General features: G+C 46.1%; 1 protein-coding gene across 1 annotated transcript in view; it reads left to right on the plus strand.

The window, feature by feature from the left end:
* LOC311233973 (zinc finger MIZ domain-containing protein 1-like) overlaps positions 1-18,878 on the plus strand; it is a 297,273-nt gene that overhangs the window by 189,963 nt on the left and 88,432 nt on the right. The window contains exon 3 of the mRNA XM_084321040.1: positions 8,627-8,734. Coding sequence (XP_084177166.1) covers positions 8,666-8,734 — 69 coding nt within the window. The 5' untranslated portion in view covers positions 8,627-8,665. The remainder of the gene's footprint in view (positions 1-8,626; positions 8,735-18,878) is intronic.

An 18,878-nucleotide genomic window follows, 5' to 3' on the forward strand; every position in this document is an offset into this window, starting at 1 on the left:
GAGTGGTGTTGATTGGCCTGTTTGAAAACACATGAACTGCAGAACGGAAGAGAGGGAGGGAGAGGGAGATAGAGAGAGAGAGAGAAAGAGAGAGAGAGAGAGAGAGTGTGTGTGTGTGTGCACTGGGAGAGTGTCGCGCTGTGCCGTGCCACACTGCAGCCCAAACCACATTAGAGCAAATTAATCCATTCCACCTCCTGTTATGGCAGCTCTCACACAGAGCCCCGGGAAGGAGAGAGAGAGAGAGAGAGAGAGAGTGAGAGGAGGGAGGGGGTAGTGGCTGGCAGGAGGGCTCAGATATGAGGGACGGAGCGGAGGAGAAAATGATGGAACGAGGGAATAGGATGGGAGTGAAAAGGTGAGGCACGCTGGGTGGCTCTAATGATGTCTGAGGGGCTAAAGGAAGAGGACCAAACCAGAGAGAGTGAGGGAGGAAGAGGAGGAGAAGAACGCCACCATGCACATACAGTATACATATAAGAGAGTGAGGGAGGAAGAGGAGGAGAATGCCACCATGCACATGTACATATAAGAGAGTGAGGGAGGAAGAGGAGGAGAAGAACGCCACCATGCACATAATGCATATAAAAGAGAAGGAGTGCAGAGGGACGAGGAGTTGATAGAAGATCCCCCACCGTGTCTCTAGAGAGCGGGAGCGATAGTTCTCTCTCTCTCCTCTCTCTCTCTCTCTCTCTCTCTCTTCTCTCTCTCTCTCTCTCTCTCTCTGACTGTTGAATAAATGAAGATGATCTCTCGCCTGACTGCATCCGACCCACTACTCTGGCTGTTCTGCACTGCCCTCTACACTTAAGAGACAGGATCGACCGGCGAGCGGACAGCGTCACGACAGCGTTTCTAGCTGTCGCCATCACAAGAAAGCCTTGTAAAAAAATAAAAAATAATCCCACTTTCTTATTCAAGGTTAAAATAGAGCGTTTAATTGTTGACTTGGTTTCATTACTCTTTTAATAAGAGAACCATTTCAAAATGTTGTATGGGAAAATAATTTGACCAAAGAAATGTGTTGATTAATCAATCGATAAATAAATAAATAAATAAATAGCTGATTTTATTAACATCTGATAACTTTTTGTTTTCCGCTCAATTGTGCTATGTAAAATTAATAGGATCATGCAGACAGAACTCTTTAACTCGTGTTAATGACCAAAGCAAGAAAAACAAACAAATGTAAAAGAAAAATGAACTTTAGGTTTTTTTAACCTGATTAATTTAAGTTTGAATTGTATAGGGGATACTGTATGTGTTGCCAGATTAGATTGATAAACCATTAATCCCCTTCATACATTATGTTTAATTATTCCTGCACATCCTGGCAACCCAGAGTAAACCATCTCCTTAGTGCATCTGCGTGGCCTCCGACGACAAAACATACCAAAATGAAAAAAATATTCCTGCACGTTTGAGGCCCCCTTTTTCACAGCATAATGTTGGCAGGTATGGGATTATGTCCAATAAAAAGCTGACCTGCGTGATCACATGGCTTTTTTTAGGAGGTTTGGTGCGCGCGTGACAAAGTGCAGTGTGAAATGCTAACCGAACAACACAATTGCATCTTCACCTCTGAATCACACAGAGGTATGAAAGGGACCTAAGACCCTGACGACTGATTGACGGCCTAACTGACAGGGTCTGTCCTGGAGAATAGCGCTGCTTTCCTCGTGTCCTGACCTTTTCAGCGAATGGGACATTCAAAGTTTCCGCTACCGGAAGCAGGGATGATGTAGAGGCCTATGTATTATAATAAAGCGGCACTCATTCATCCCACACGCTACCTACACAGTGTGCAGTGGAGCTCCTGTGTGGCAGCCTCCATATCTGCCTCCCACAGCCCACGACTGATCTCATTCACAAAGCTCCACTTGACAACGGTAGTCATTTGTTCCCTGAAATAAGAAATCACTCTCGCTCTGACTGATCATGCTCCCCAGGAATAACAGTCAACAAAGAGCGTGCGTGTGTGTGTGTGTGTGTGTGTGTGTGTGTGTGTGTGTGTGTGTGTGTTGTGTGTGTGTGTGTGCGTGCGTGTGTGTGTGCATGTGTGTGCGTGTGTGTGTGCGTGCGTGCAGTGCCTCTGATTATGAAGAGATCATTTCTCTCCAGTGTGTCTCGCCCCTGTTCCCCCTGCCTGCCATGCTACACTGCTTTTCATATTACTCTGCTTTACTTTCTCTGCACTTATTTCCTGGACCACTTCCCCCGGCTTGTTTTCCTCCAACGAGAGAGAGAGAGAGAGAGAGAGAGAGAGAGAGAGAGAGAGAGAGAGAACTTAATGTTATTTGTGTTTTTGTTACCCTGCTATGATTCATAGCAGCAGTCTCCCACCGCTGTTTAATCTGGGGGTTGTAATATGCTACATAATTGGAAGTGTAATCCTTTGCTTTGCACCTCTGGTTAAGTGGAGCCGAGCAGAACTGATTATGATGTTTAGGAGACAATAAAGATGTCGCAGGTACTTTGTCTTCAACTACTGCAGTGGCGTATATAGTCTGTTAAAACAGATGTGTGTGTATATATATATATACACTACTGCGACTGCTACTACACCCACAGACACAACTTCCACATTTTAATGGTTTTTCAATACAGAGGAAGTCAGTCTAGCTGCAGAGAGTGAGTGACAGACTACTAACAGGCTCAACACACGGCACTGTTAAAACATTTAACTACAATGAGTGAACTACGCTTCAGGTATAGTTTGTTCTTTCTCTGAGATCAGATGACAGATTCCTGGGCTTTATTTTGATAGTGAGGGGTGGGGTGGGGGGGGGGGAGGGGGAGAGAGAGGGAGGGGGGGTTCAGAAGAGAGCTAGCCGTGTTTTCACTGAGGTATGTCATCTGTTACGCAACGCATGTTTTTCTCCGGGCCTTCCTGCACGAGGGAAGAGGAGAGAACAGGACAGAGCATAGCAGAGAGAGAGGGGGGGGGGGGGGGGGGGGGGGGGAGAGGGAGACGTCAGACTGGACAGCCAGCCGGATGGACTTGTAACCTCACTGTTTGCGTCAGTGAGTGAACACATGGTTAGCCTCAGCCACCCAGCCTCCTTTCCACCTCGCTTGTTTTCCCCTCAGACACGGAGGGCTTTTGAACAGCAAACAAAAGCACTGCCAACGGGGCTTGGGGAGGGGGGGGGGGGGGGGGGGGGTCTGGATGGATGGATGGATGGATGGATGGATGGCGGACAAGGCAGAATGAAAGCGTGAGAGAGGGAGGGTGGGAGAGAAAGAGAGCGAGAGAGAGGGAGAAGAGGGTGGAACAAGCGAGCCGTCTTCAGTCCTCCTCCCCCCTCCTTGCTCTTTGCTCTTGGCCGGAGGTGTGAGGAGACGGCAGGGGGTCTGGAGGGGAAGTGGTTAATCAATAGCCACAAGGTCAGCCGGGCCAGCGCCGGGCCAGAGTGTGCCCTGTTAGTGCTGCGCGGAGCAGCGGCTTGGCCACCTTGGTGGATTTGTAGCACATGTCACGGCTTAGAGGAGCCCTCCCCCGGACCTCTGGCTGCTCTGTGTGTGTGTGGGGGGGTGGGGTGGGGTGGGGTGGGGGGCGGGACAGTCAGCCCCCTCTTAATAATAGGAGAGGGAGACACCTACTGGTCACTGGCCACCACTGCAGTAGAGAAGTATGAGTTCACTCCAAGGCTAATAATATTGGAGGCTAAAGTCACCAGTAAGTCACCCAATGGGGGAGGGGGGGGGGGGGGGGGGGGGGAGGGTACGGCACATGCTCAGATTGTGCTTGTGGAGTGTTTGGATGACCGAATCGATGGAATTGCAGACAAATGTGTGATAAAAAATGTTGTGACTCAATATGACAGTAGTGACATTAAGACAAGTTTAATAAGACAGTTTACCCCCTTTTTGAAGTTGGCCTGTTTGACTGTGATGAAGAGGGTTCCTGTATTGAAACATTAAGTCCTCCAATTTGACCTTTTGTGCTCTCTCTGTCTTTGTGAACCCTTTGGGAATCCTTGTTTACCTAGAGACTTGTTGCTCCAGTTAAGTTGTTTGGAGATGGCAGTGAGGGAGAGTTTCTCTAGTGTAGCAGTGCAAATCTGACTGCCTTTTTCCCCGCTGCTTGACAATTCCATTTTACTACAGTATTATATATTTGTATTGCAGATTGTAACAAAATCTTCCATAGGGTATATAATTAATAGGTAATAATAATCAAGTTGTGGTCAGTGTGTGTTAAAGAGGCACTGTGCAATTTGTTGTACATTGTTTCATGTACAATTGGCCAGTTTGTGAAGCACACTAAACAATCGGATATGCTTTCATGTAAATTCTGTTAATAAATACATAATTCCTGCTTTTTGCCTTTTTTAAGGGTATTTATTAGGGCTGGGACTTTATCGCATTAATTTCGATTATTTAACTACAGAAAGAATGAAAAGTTAAAAGAATTGATGCATTTAATCGCATGATGATTTTTCTTTATTGTGTAAGAATGTTACCTTTCAAAGGAGACCAGACTCATGCATGTGCTATAAGTATAAAGTATAATAAATCGCAAATTTATCGCAAAAAAAGAGAAATTGAGATCAATCAAGAGGTTTTTTTCCCACTGTTCTGGAATGTACTTGAAAGTACTGCGTTTTACTTTTACCTTGAAAGTGCTTGAGTTTACAAAAGGTCCTTTGCGCTATATATATATTATTCCTAAAATGTCTGCACTTTGTTAAAAATTGCATCGATCTGTTGGTCTGTGTAGTAGCTAAAACAGGATTTTGCTGCTTAAACGTATGTATAATGTATATTCATTGATTCAACATTAATTTGAATTGAAAAATTTAGCTTTTCGCATCAAATATTGATATGTAATTAAAATGTGATTAATTTGGATAAATTAACTATAAAAAAATCTAATCGAGTCCCACCACTAGTATTTATTTTTCTTCAGTTACACAGATATTGTGATGTATTGTATCGTAGATTACATTTCTTGCAATATATCGATTATCGTGATATTATCGTTATCGAGGGCCAAATTTGCCACAGTATCGTATCGTGAGTTACTTGTATCGTCCCACCCTTATTCTATAGAGTGCGTGTGTGTGAGTGTGTGTGTTAGGTACATCAGCCAGCATGTAACACTTTTCTTAATGCACTCCAGGTAATGCTACTCCGGTAATGCCTAATCTTTGTGGATTAGTAATACACTCTTATTCTCAAAGTGCTCCTTTTGAAGTTCTACCTGTAAGCTTAATGAAAGTGAGCGATTCAAGCTTTTTTTTTGTTTACATGCCCCCCGAGTGCACGGGAGTGCGGGTGTGCATGCGCGTGCCATCGCATGCATGCACACAATCCCCTCCGCTAAGACCTAAAAGCACAGTGAGCATTATAAAGGAATACTCCCCAAGCGCTCCCAGGCTATATTTCCTCCAAAACCCTCTCCTTCTTCTCTCTCTCTCTCTCTCTCTCTCTCTCTCTCTCTTTCTATCTCAGCAGGGGGTTGTAGGGGGAGGCTTTATCAGCTCTGAGCAGCTTCCTAGAACCCCCCGCACCCCCCCCCCCCCCCCCAGAGCGTGGGTACTCTAACTTCCTCCATTGTGCGAAGGAATGTGTAGCGGCCCTACGCCGATGGAGATAAACACACAGAGGGATGGAGATGGATGGAGGCCTGGCTGGCTCACCACCAGAACGCCTATTAATCCACCCTGTCGTCCGTTCGGAGACGGAGAGACAGAGATGCTGGTACAGTAGGGGAGGCGAAGATGCATCACTTCTTCACAGCCAGTACCAAGTAGACCCATCAGTTTTATTGTACCAAGTAGATCCATCCCGTACCAAGTAGATCCATCAGTTTTATTGACAGTATATAGACTTAGACCATCAGTTTTAATGGCGGTATAGATTTAGACCATCAGTTCTATTGACAGTATAGACTTAGACCATCAGTTTTATTGACAGTATAGACTTAGACATTGACAGAGACAGTATAGACTAGGGGTGGAACGGTTGACAAAATCTACGGTTCGGTTCGTATCACGGTTTTAGGTTTACGGTTTTCGGTTCGGTTCGGTATACGTTGTTTTTTATTAAAAAAATATTTAACACTCCAAAAATACCATACATCAACATAAGATATATAGCCTAAAAATAATCCAACTTTTCAGTTATTCTCAAGGACGTACTGTAGTCATGCAAAAACTGAAAGAATGAGGCCATTTGACATCAGGCACATTATTTTGACAGTGACGGTTAGAGCTAGGAGAGAGAGGGGAGGCATTGCTGATTTAAACATGTTTACCTTTAATAATGTTTGGCACACAAAGACCAAACTGACTGAAAAATATAGGCAACATTTGTCAAAGTATTAATTTAGTGCAAACAATTTTTTTTTAAACCTTTCCATTTTTGTGGCCACATTATAGACAAAGGCCAACATAAAATATGCATAATGCTCAACCAGCACTAGACTTTCTTATCAAAAGGTAAAAGTCACAGAAAAGATGATTAGGGTTTTTAATTACCCTAACCCTAAAGGACGTTTATGGGGTTTCTTGTATTAATAATAATTTGCACTAAGGAATATTGTAACTGTTGTTATCTTAAAAAAAAGGAGATGTTACAAGGGAATGGGGAATATAAACCCCCCCACAATGGTGTGTGGAGTTGGTACGTCCCAGCAGGGACCAGGATGTTATGGGTTGCAGACGGAGTTGACACACACGCTCTAGTCTCCTGGCTTGTTATTGAACACAAACAGTTATCTTTGAACCTCTGTTGTCAAGCCTCGTCAATATACCCCACTAATCGAACTGGTGTCGTGGAGTCACTTCTCTGTGAGCGTTTCCACGGTTAGCTTGCGGCTAACATTAGTTAGCTTGTGGCTAAAGTTAGTTAGCTCGTAGCTAACGTAACGTTAGCCTAGCTCGAGGCTAACGTTATATAACCGAACAATACACACATGCCCCGAACCGTGGAGGTCGTACCAGTTCGGGGCATGTGTGTATTGTTCGGTACACGGTTCGAATGCGTACCGTTCCACCCCTACTTAGACCATCAGTTTTAATGACAGTACATCAGTTCTATTGACAGTATAAACTTAGGCCATTGGTTCTATTGACAGTATAGACTTAGACCAACAGTTTTATTGACAGTATAGACGTCTTAGACCATCAGTTTTATTAACAGTATAGACTTAGACCATCAGTTCTATTGACAGTATAGACTTAGACCATAAATGTTATTGACAGTATAGACTTAGACATTGACAGTATAGACTTAGACCATCAGTTTTATTAACAGTATAGACTTAGACCATCAGTTTTATTAACAGTATAGACTTAGATCATCAGTTTTATTAACAGTATAAACTTAGGCCATCAGTTTTATTGACAGTATAGACTTTAGACTATCAGTTTTAATGACAGTATACACTTAGGCCATCAGTTTTCTTGAATAGTATAGACCATTAGTTTGGCGTCACTTGTGTAAAAAATTGTTGAGATATATTCTTCTCCATTAGAGAGATCTGACATCGTTCTGTGTGTCGAAAGTAAGCAGAACATAAATTGGCTTCACTTAGATTCTTGTGACATGTTCCAGTCATTTTTTTTCTTCTTTCGTATTGTCCTATATAGACTACGAAAAGACCAAACCTGACGATGCATTTCTTCTTACAAGTATGAACACCAGATTATAGCTCATATCCAGAAGTCATAGAACTCCATTGTTGTCCAAAAAACGATTAAGTCACAGAGCTGTACAGTTTCCTCATGAATTGACTTGTTTTAACAGAACAATGGAGTGTTCTATGACTTCTGGATACGAGCTATAATCTGGTGTTGGCTGGATGTATCACTTGTGAGTACAAGAAATTCTCTCCATCCAATATTTTTTAGTGCGGTATCATCTGTAGTCCAGGGTTGACTTACATATTTTGTAATGTTGTGTACAGTTGTGAAGTTGTTCTAACAGAGCTGTAAACTCCTCACGTGACTGTGTTCTAACAGAGCTGTAAACTCCTCACGTGACTGTGTTCTAACAGAGCTGTAAACTCCTCACGTGACTGTGTTCTAACAGAGCTGTAAACTCCTCACGTGACTGTGTTCTAACAGAGCTGTAAACTCCTCATGTGACTGTGTTCTAACAGACCGTGTTCTAACAGAGCTGTAAACTCCTCACGTGACCGTGTTCTAACAGACCGTGTTCTAACAGAGCTGTAAACTCCTCACGTGACTGTGTTCTAACAGACCGTGTTCTAACAGAGCTGTAAACTCCTCACGTGACTGTGTTCTAACAGACCGTGTTCTAACAGAGCTGTAAACTCCTCACGTGACTGTGTTCTAACAGACCGTGTTCTAACAGAGCTGTAAACTCCTCACGTGACCGTGTTCTAACAGACCGTGTTCTAACAGAGCTGTAAACTCCTCACGTGACCGTGTTCTAACAGACCGTGTTCTAACAGAGCTGTAAACTCCTCACGTGACTGTGTTCTAACAGAGCTGTAAACTCCTCACGTGACTGTGTTCTAACAGAGCTGTAAACTCCTCACGTGACTGTGTTCTAACAGAGCTGTAAACTCCTCACGTGACTGTGTTCTAACAGAGCTGTAAACTCCTCACGTGACTGTGTTCTAACAGAGCTGTCTTTTCCCTTTGCTTCCCAGAAGAAACTACTTTAATGGCGTCCCGGTAGAAATTCCAAGATGAACACGTTACCGTCGATGGACCGCCACATCCAGCAGACCAATGACAGGCTGCTGTGCATCAAACAGGTGTGTGGGCGTATGTGTGTGTAGATGGGTGTGTAGATGGGTGTGTGTGTGTGTGTGTGTGTGTGTGTGTGTGTGTGTGTGTGTGTGTGTGTGTGTGTGTGTGTGTGTGTAGGGAGTATACATATTAACGTAAGGTTATGTATATAACCAAGTTCTGTGAGTTATGGTGCGCTCAGCACCAGTTGCACTGTACCTCACTTCGTGCACGAGCACTGAATAAAAAATTCCACCATGTACCTTTACATCCCAATATTCGTCTGACCACACCCCCATCCGCTTACCTTCATAAGCAGGTGTGTGGTCACCTACTCGCCTCCTTCCCAAACTTTCACCACAAGGCGAGATCAAGGGCAGCAGCGGCGTCCTGGTGCTGAGCGCACCATAACTCACAGAACTTGGTTATATGCATAACCTTACGTTCTGTTTCGTTAAGGCTTCGCTCAGCACCAGTTGCACAACAGGGGCTGAGCGGGAGCCATAGCCCGACAAATACACCCCGCTGAGGCCCCCCACAACCATCAGACCGGGGAGGACCGAGCCCCCCCGACCCTCCCTAATGGAGGGTACCCCCCCTATTGGAGGCTTACGGGAGGGAGACGGATCCGACCAGGCGAAGAGGAACTCAAGCAACTCAACGCACAGGGTGAGCAGACCGTGGCTTGACCCCACGACTACACACACGCACAACCCACATGCCACCAGGGAACGAACGGAAGGAACAACCTCGTTACTGCCCCCAAAATCACGGGGTCAAGAGCAACCCCAACCCTGTGGCAAGGCCGTAGCAGCGGAGCGCGAAGGAAGACGCAGTCCCACTGAAGGGACTGGATCCCCTGGAAAAAGGGGGCCTGGAGAGGTCAATGACGCCAGGCATCAATACCCCACCAGGTGGTCACTTAGTGACACCGCCCCCCACATCGCCAGCGTATTCGGATAGGGCCCCTCCAAGAGCGGGCCCTTTCCCCCCAATAGCACACCGCCTGGCACACTGACCCTGCAGAACAGGCAGTCAGCATGGCCGTAAGCACTCAAAAGGTTAACCAACGGACGCAGGCAGCGCACCGGGGAAACCAGGCAGCAGGCTGTAACCTGAGCCTGGAGCACTGCGGACGAGACAGGCGCCAAAGGAGTCAGCTGAAAACAGCCCTCCCGGCGGAAGGGGCGTATGCTGGCGTTGTTGATCACCATGACAAAGCCTCCATTAAAAAAAAACCACCCAGAGGGGTCGAGGCAGAGAAGGCTGACATGATTGGCAGACGTCATGAACGTGCAGGGGCACACTCAACCGGGTAACCCGGGAGTTGACTCTGCTCCAACACACCAGGGAATCAACCACCCTCGTGGGACAGACGGTGGTTGTTCCTATAACCCCTCAAGAAAAAAGGGTTATCCCAGGCCTACGGTATCAATGAAACTTTACTTCGGACCGGGCCCGGCGGCACGGGAAGCACAGGGTTACCAGAGGAGGTCCAAGACCACCCCAACAGCCCCCTCTTCGCCACGCGTGAGAGAGGAGCGAAAAGAATGGAGAACCAGCCCTAAGCACACCGCACTTGGTATTCCCAGGCAGTCTCCCAACCAAGTACTAACCAGGACCGAACCTGCTTAGCTACCGAGATCAGACGAGATCGGGCGTGTACAGGTTGGTATGGCCGTAAGCCATTACGATAGTGCAGAGTACAACATGTACCCAACAAAGGGTCTCCATAACGCCTAACCCTGTGACACCCGGACCGACCCGGCATTTTTCCCCCCGAAAAAAAGCACAAGTCCCTCAGGGTACCAGAACAGCAGATCTGCATCCCCGGCGGACAACGGGTTAACTGACCAGGACCAGCGCGACCAGACCAGTCCCGTGTCCTAACCACGCCGGCATGCCCACTCCAGAAGAGGGGGTAGGTATGCGTGTCGATCTAAAACATGAAATGAGGGCGCCACCCCGACGGTCCCCATTTGGACCGTGCTCAGTGGCCCACCCCAAGGGCGTGAGACCCCTCTACCTATGTTCTGATCTATTCCGTTAACATCCCCCAGATATGAACGAGAATTCATCGAGACAACCTAGTAAACTGGCACTCGGAAGAGACAAAACTCCATCCCAGTTGCCCTATAAAAACGCTGTTTTAACAAGCAACCAAGGCGCACTTAGCCCCTGCGTGATTCTTTAACAGAAACACACCGAGCCAGCACTATGTATGCGTCGAGACCCAAACACATCAATGGATAGTCTAGCAAGACACCAACATTGTTCCTCCAAGTCGCCTGGGAGAACGACACGGAGCCGTCGTGCGTCATGTACCTTCCTCTTTTTATCCAAAAAAGAAAGAAACACAGACTGACATGAATCCCACGTGACGCAGCTGAGGGCAAAAATCTTTTACATTTTTACATCCCACCACCCTCGCCATAGGGAGGAGACGGAAATCCCCAGAGAGACTTCCCACGCGAGCTGTATAGATTGAAAAGAATATATTGTAACATTGAGCTATGTAATATTTGGGTTAGGGCTCTCCGAGGAGGAGGCACTGAACCAATACACACTCAATAATCGAATTGAATCGAATACACACACAATAGAGCAGAACTCCTTTTTGAAGTTCTACTCACCTTGACAATCTGAGGAGGAGGCTCTGAACTCTGAGGAGGCTCCCTCACAGGGAAGGAGAGTCCGAACTCACAGAAGGCCCGAGGAGGAGCTTCGTGAGGAGGAGCTCTGACAACTCCCTGAAACAGATCCATAACATGGACCTGAACAACTCACGGATGTCTTACCAACAGAGACGCGCACAGTGACGTACTCTATGGCGGGGGAATTTCTGCTGTGCACACGCCCAATCTTCCAGGGCGTGGGACCAGGAACCCCCCTCCCCCCCCTACCCTGTAACGTGCCGAACAGCAACGTGACAGGAACCTTGAAGGACAGGAGGTTTTAACCCCTGACCAATCAGAAAAGGGGAGGAAAGGATTACCAGTTCACCCCTTTACGACCCCACACCCATGATACGATGTAATGACAAAAAAGAGCATGACACAGTCATAGTCAGCTACATGAAGTGTCTAACAGCTTCACATAGCTCATGTGCTAACCTGCTATCTGATTTTTACTAAGGAAAAAACACAGAATAGAGAGGGCCCCCTTTAAGAGCCCCGGTACCAGACTTACACATGTGCTTCTGTGGCCAAACCTAACCCAGTTGTAGATCACAAGACACACACAACCCTTTATCACAACAAAAAATGGCAAAAGTACACTCTCTACAGAGGAACGCCGTTTTTCATAACGAGAGAATACAGAATCCTCGATTATGTATTGGCCACAGGCCTTGCTAAGCACACACAATAAGTGACCAAACAATCTTTTCTTTAGGAAAATATAGTTTCTCAAGCGGTTAGCACAACCCCAGCAATTAACCTGAGGGTTACATCGTATCCCCACAAACACAGTGACACAATATATTGTAAACAACATGTCTGAGAGGAGGGTGGGGAAGCCCCAGGGAACCGGGGGGATCACCCCTCCTTCCTTACCCTTGATACGACCAAGTTGAACAGGTAACCCTGTTAATATGCGAACACACTGTTCATTGTCATTACAGGCTGAGAAAAGAATTCATTCCTTAATCACATGTCACTAAGCATAGCTGTATAGGTTAATAACCCCCTTAGTTGTGAGTTCACGTTTACATGAACACACATGTTCTCATCACAACTAACCAGATCATTTTTACACATGTAAAACAACAACCCGATTTCTATGGAGAGAGAAGCTATACCCGTGACAAGACAATTCACACACAACATGCATCGTATCCTCAATGTATTGCAGCAACACACGTTTTGGAAAACATCGTTATTACAAAACATCTAGAAGGGAAGGAAAGAAGAAGTGTTTAAGGTCCGGTCGGGACCTTCCTACCCTGAACGCAGGCCAAGCGAACTGCAATCTGGCTAACGGGGCACCGAAGTTGAACACAGCATCCCTGTGTTAACGACGAGGGTAACGTCGTTGCGCCACCCAGCCGCTACGTTGTGTGTTTAAGGCATGTTATAGTCATAGAAAACGTTCAACAGTGTAGCATCAAGCTAACAGCCGATCGACTGATAGCAACAAGCTAACGTTTACTAGCCTGGTAAACACAGCGAGCTAACGCCGCAGCTAACAGCTGACTGGCTAACACAGTAGGCCACAACTAGCACGCAAGCTAAGCAGCTATCACCTGAACTGTACACACATAACAAGCCACACTTCAGACAGGCCGCTGTCCAAGTCCCTCCCCTAAGAGGGAAAAGAAAAAGAATGTCAGAACACAGTTGTCAACGGTGATCCAGACATACAGCGGGGCCAGCACAGTTCCCATTTCGGGCTGCAGCCGACTTTGAGCATGGAACTCCCGATAAAGAAGATCCTATGCCCACATTTCCTCGTTAGGGTATACTTTCATTTGTATATGAAAGATGGGGCCTGCACGGGACAGAGAAGCATCCGCTCGAGAATCCTGGGTTCACCAGGACCTGGTCGCGGCCCACTAGATTGACCATCATGGGCGTCAGACCAAGATCCTCCGACCGCCGTTTAAGCCGAGCAGAGGACCCCAGCCTGAAGTCGGCGTTTTGTAAATTGTCAGCTAACCCCCACAGCATCAACAACAACCAGAGCTCGCAAGCAAAACAGTACATACCCAACCTGGAAACAACCGCTTCTCACAACAGTCGGTGCTTCCCACAGTCCAGCTGTGTGGCCGGAGGGCAACCCCATCCAGCCGCAGCAAGGAGGACTGTAGCTGGGGAGCATGTCAGCGGCGTGAGCTCCTAATACAAAAAAGCCGTTGAAGGTCGGAATGACCATCATCTTCCAGACACTCCAGTAACGAAGACAATATCGCCGTATTTTCTCGAAAATAGTGAGAGAGAAAATAAAGATATGATGTCAACGTATCTTCCCGTTCTTTTGTTTTCCAACTTTCTTCTACTAACAACCTCGTCAAGTGGGGATCTACCGAAGGCACTTCCTTGTGGTGAAAGTGAAGAAGGAGGCGAGTAGGTGACCACACACCTGCTTATGAAGGTAAGCGGATGGGGGTGTGGTCAGACGAATATTGGGATGTAAAGGTACATGGTGGAATCTTTTATTCAGTGCTCGTGCACGAAGTGAGGTACAGTGCAACTGGTGCTGAGCGAAGCCTTAACGAAACAGAACACATTGCACTGTAAAACATGTGCATCCCCTCTACTGTATCTCTCCTACTGGGCTTCTAATCCCTCAGTGTCTTCTCCAGTAGAGGTGTGTGTATATGTGGACATGGTTTCCAGAAGGAGGGAGGGATGGCGGAAGGAGGGAAGGAAGGGGGGGTAGGGAGGGGAGGGGATACTCTTTCCCACTCCCCAGCACCTCCACACCCTCTCCTTTCTCTGTTCTCCTCTCTGCTCATCTCCTCACTTCTCCTCCCGTCTCCTCTCACAACCTTATATGGACATCTGTTAGTCGAGCCATTAGCTCCAGTCCCAAAGATCATGTTACACAGGGTCAGAGAGAGAGAGAGAGGGAGAGAGAGAGAGAGAGAGGGAGAGAGAGAGAGAGAGAGAGAGAGAGAGAGAGAGAGAGAGAGAGAGAGAGAGAGAGAGAGAGAGAGAGAATTGTTAATGAATACAGGAAGAGACTTCAAAGAGTGCAACATAAGAGACTGAAGCAGAGACGGTCTATATAATGAGGAGACAGATCACTCTGGGAGTTTTGAATGCAGAGACACTAAAGATGGCGGCGACAACTAAACTACTTAGTACAAAACAAACGCATTCAAAGACAATAGTTAAATGTGATGTGATTTTATGTTGAATAACATTATAATTGACTATATTTTTAGTTGAAATTAAATCACGGGGTGGATGGTTGTCATGGTAACTAACTAAGGACTCCACTGGACTGGATGGTGCATGAAGAAAGGCATTTTTCTATCACAGAATGCTCCTTTTTGACCGAATTAAACATTCTATGTTGTCAGTCATTTACCAGTGACTTCAAATATAAAAGAAGAACAATTATATGTATGACATATTCCTAGATAGGGATGCCCTTCTCTCTATTCTAGTCTCCTCCTCTAGTCTCTGTGTTCTCCTCTCATAGTCCCTCCTCTCTCCTAGTCCCTCCTCTTCTCCTTCTCTCTCCTAGTCCCTCCTCTTCTCCTCTCTCCTAGTCCCTCTTCTCCTTCTCTCTCCTCTAGTCTCTGTGTTCTCCTCCTCTCTCCTAGTCCCTCCTCTTCTCCTTCTCTCTCCTAGTTCCTCATTTTCTTCTCTCCTCTAGTCCATCCTCTTCTCCTTCTCTCCTCTAGTCCATCCTCTTCTCCTTCTCTCCTCTAGTCCATCCTCTTCTCCTTCTCTCCTCTAGTCCATCCTCTTCTCCTTCTCTCCTCTAGTCCATCCTCTTCTCCTTCTCTCCTCTAGTCCCTCCTCTTCTCCTCCTCTCTCCTAGTCCCTCCTCTTCTCCTCTCTCCTCTAGTCTCTGTGTTCTCTTCCTCTCTCCTAGTCCCTCCTCTTCTCCTTCTTTCTCCTAGTCCCTGCTCTTCTCCTTCTCTCTCCTCTAGTCTGTGTTCTCCTTCTCTCCCCTAGTCCCTTCTATTCTCCTCCTCTCTCCTAGTCCCTCTTCTCCTTCTCGCATCAGTACTCTTCATCTGACTGTAATAAACATCAGTACTTCTCATCTGACTGTAATGGACATAATGTACTCCTCATCTGACTATAATAAACATCAGTACTCCGCATCTGACTGTAATAAACATCAGTACTCCGCATCTGACTATAATAAACATCAGTACTCCGCATCTGACTGTAATAAACATCAGTACTCCGCATCTGACTGTAATAAACATCCGTACTCCTCATCTGACTGTAATAAACATAGTACTCCTCATCTGACTGTAATAAACATCAGTACTCCTCATCTGACTGTAATAAACACTAGTACTCCTCATCTGACTGTAATAAACACCAGTACACCTCATCTGACTGTAATTAGAGATGTTCCGATACCATTTTTTCCTTCCCGATCCGATTCCGATACCTAAGCTTTGGGTATCGGCCGATACCGAGTACTGATCCGATACCAGTGCATACATTAAAAAAAAAATAGATATATATATATTATTTTATAACTTTTTTTTTCTTCTTGTTTACAGCTACAGATACTGTTTTATATATATACTGTTTTTTAGTAATAACTAGAAAGTAATGGTATTTATTCAACAACAGGTGATTGTATAGATTAGTATCATTAATTGACAACTATGCTCAATGAGTTCACCCATGGAACTGTTGTTGGTGTTGGGACATTGGTTCCGCACGGACGTTATACGTTGTTGCACTTGCTATCCAGTCGGCTCCGGTTCAGTTAGCTAGTAGTAACGTGTAACATTATTAGTAACGTCTGCAGACATTATTGCTGGATTATGAATAGCCCCAACTTTAGACAAGGTAACGTTAAAGATAAAATTAGCTTTTCAGCTAATGCTAACACCAGCAAGCGAACACATCAGAGCTCCCCGTCACACCGCTCTGTCGGGATGATGGCATTTAAGAAAGTATCTGCTGTTAAAATGACAAACATCACTGTAATAAACATCAGTACTCCTCATCTCACTGTAATAAACATCAGTACTCCTCATCTCACTGTAATAAACATAGCCAAACTCAGGGACCTGCAGGCAACTGCACCTCCTCATCCATCACCCTCAACATAGGGGCCCCCCAAGGCTGTGTTCTGAGTCCCCTCCTCTACTCCCTGTATACACATGACTGTGTGGCTCAGCGGAACAACACAATCATCAAATTTGCTGACGACACAGTAGTGGTGGGCCTGATCTCTGCAAACGACGAGAGGGCCTACCTGGAAGAGGTCAAGGTCCTGGCGGGATGGTGCCAAGAGAACAGCCTCTCCCTGAACGTCAGCAAAACAAAGGAGATGATTGTGGACTTTAGGAGGTCGGGGGTCAGGGACTACAGCCCCCTCAGCATCGACGGGGCACCGGTTGAGAGAGTGAACAGTTTTAAGTACCTCGGAGTCCACATATCTGAGGACTTGACATCGACCACACATTGACAATGTTGTGAAGAAGGCACGGCAACGCCTCTACTTCCTCAGGCGCCTAAGGAAGTTCCAAGTCAGTCAGAAGATCCTTAAGAACTTCTACTCATGTACAATAGAGAGCATTCTGACTGGCAATATCAGCGCCTGGTTTGGGAATAGCACCGCACAAGACCGTAGCAGACTACAGAGAGTGGCCCGTTCAGCCGAGCGCACAATTGGAGGGGGGCTTCCCACTCTCCAGAACATTTACAACAAGCTGTGCAGGGGTAAGGCTAAGAGAATTATCAAGGACTCCAGCCACCCAAACAACTGCCTCTTTGAACTGCTGCGGTCAGGCAAGCGATACCGGAGTCTCATGGCAAGCACAGAAAGACTCAGAAGAAGCTTCTATCCCCAGGCCATCAGGTTGCTCAACGAACAATAACACTATGCAACAACCATCAAATGCACTCACTCACTTTAAACAAACAACACACTGGAGCACCCACTCTCCACACTTTAGAACACCTAGACACACTTTATATTCATTGGCAAAGAATTTGAACTACAAACCATACCTCAGTACACCTACTGTAAATTGTACCTAAATTGTACCTCATCCCATTTCTGCTTTGCACTATATAGTATATTGTATATTAGTTTATTGCATAGTATATTGTATGGTAACTCAGTTACTTCTATTCTGCATTGAACATTGTACATATGTACATACTGAACACTTGTGTCTACGTACGTGACTTTTTTTTTTACATTATTTTATTTCATACTTATCTTTTTGTCTAGCACAGTCTCTGGAGCGTAACAGAAAGAAGCATTTTGTATAAAAGTATTCTGTACTTCTGTATGACAACTATTAAAGAAACTTGAACTTGAAACTTGATGACAGTAAGGTTAGTTAGGGTTATATTTTTTAATAAATTATTATTTCTTTTTTAATAAAAATTTTAAGAAATAATTAAAACTGGTGTGGCACCTCAGGGGCACCTGAGATTTCAGCAGGGGCACGTGCCCCTGGTGCCCCAGTGGTAAAATTGCCCCACATCAGTACTCCTCATCTCACTGTAATAAACATCAGTACTCCTCATCTCACTATAATAAACATCAGTACTCATCTCACTGTAATAAACATCAGTACTCCTCATCTCACTGTAATAAACATCAGTACTCCTCATCTGACTGTAATGGACTGAACTGGTGCTGTGAAACTTCATAGAGCCAGCAGCAGGGTGTTGTTTTGTTTTCGGGGAGAGATGCTGGCAGGGTGCCAGAGGCTGAGCTGTGTTTTTCAGCCCGCCTAGCAGGTAGTGAGCCCTGGCTGGCCGGGCCAGGGCTAAACCAGGACACCCCATCATCACCCTACTCAGGACAAGAGACTTTGATGTCTGGCAGACGTCTGGCTTTTAGTCCGCTGAAATATCGCCCCAGCTGTTCTCTCTATCTCTCTTTCTATGTTTCTCTCTTTCTCTTTCCCTTATTCTCTCTCTCACTCTTTCTCCCTCTCTCTTTCTTTCTTTTTCTTCCTCGTCTCCTTTTCCCTGCTGCTGTTGCTGATCTCTCTCTTTCTCTCTCCACCCCCCCCCCCCCCCTCTCTCTCGCTCCTGTCTCCTCACCCAACCTTTAAGATCACCAAGAACACCTAAAGCCCTCCGTGTCTACCCTCTTTCTCACACCAGAGAGGAGGGTTTCCAGGCAGACTCACTGTGGCCCCTGAGTTCAGGTCTCCACAGACAGCACCCCCGCTGCACTAGGTCTCCTCTTGACTCTCATTGAGCAGCTCTCTCTCTCTCTCTCTGTCTCTCTCTCTGTCTCTCTCTCTCTCTCTCTCTCTCTCTCTCTCTCTCTCTCTCTCTCTCTCTCTCTCTCTCTCTCAATACCACCACATTATATCACTCATCTAGAACAGTGGTTCCCAAAGTGGGGGTCGCGACAGCGACACCTAGAGGGTGTCCAGGCCAGTGTTTCTAGTTGAAGCGGCGCAATAGTTAGATAACCTAGGTGGGGAACAACCAGGAGATCACTGCAACTCACACAAGTTGGAGAACTATCTCTCTCTCTCTCTCTCTCTCT

Source organism: Notolepis coatsorum, assembly GCF_963971535.1.
Source record: "Notolepis coatsorum genome assembly, chromosome: 9".
NCBI classification, from domain to species: domain Eukaryota; kingdom Metazoa; phylum Chordata; class Actinopteri; order Aulopiformes; family Paralepididae; genus Notolepis; species Notolepis coatsorum.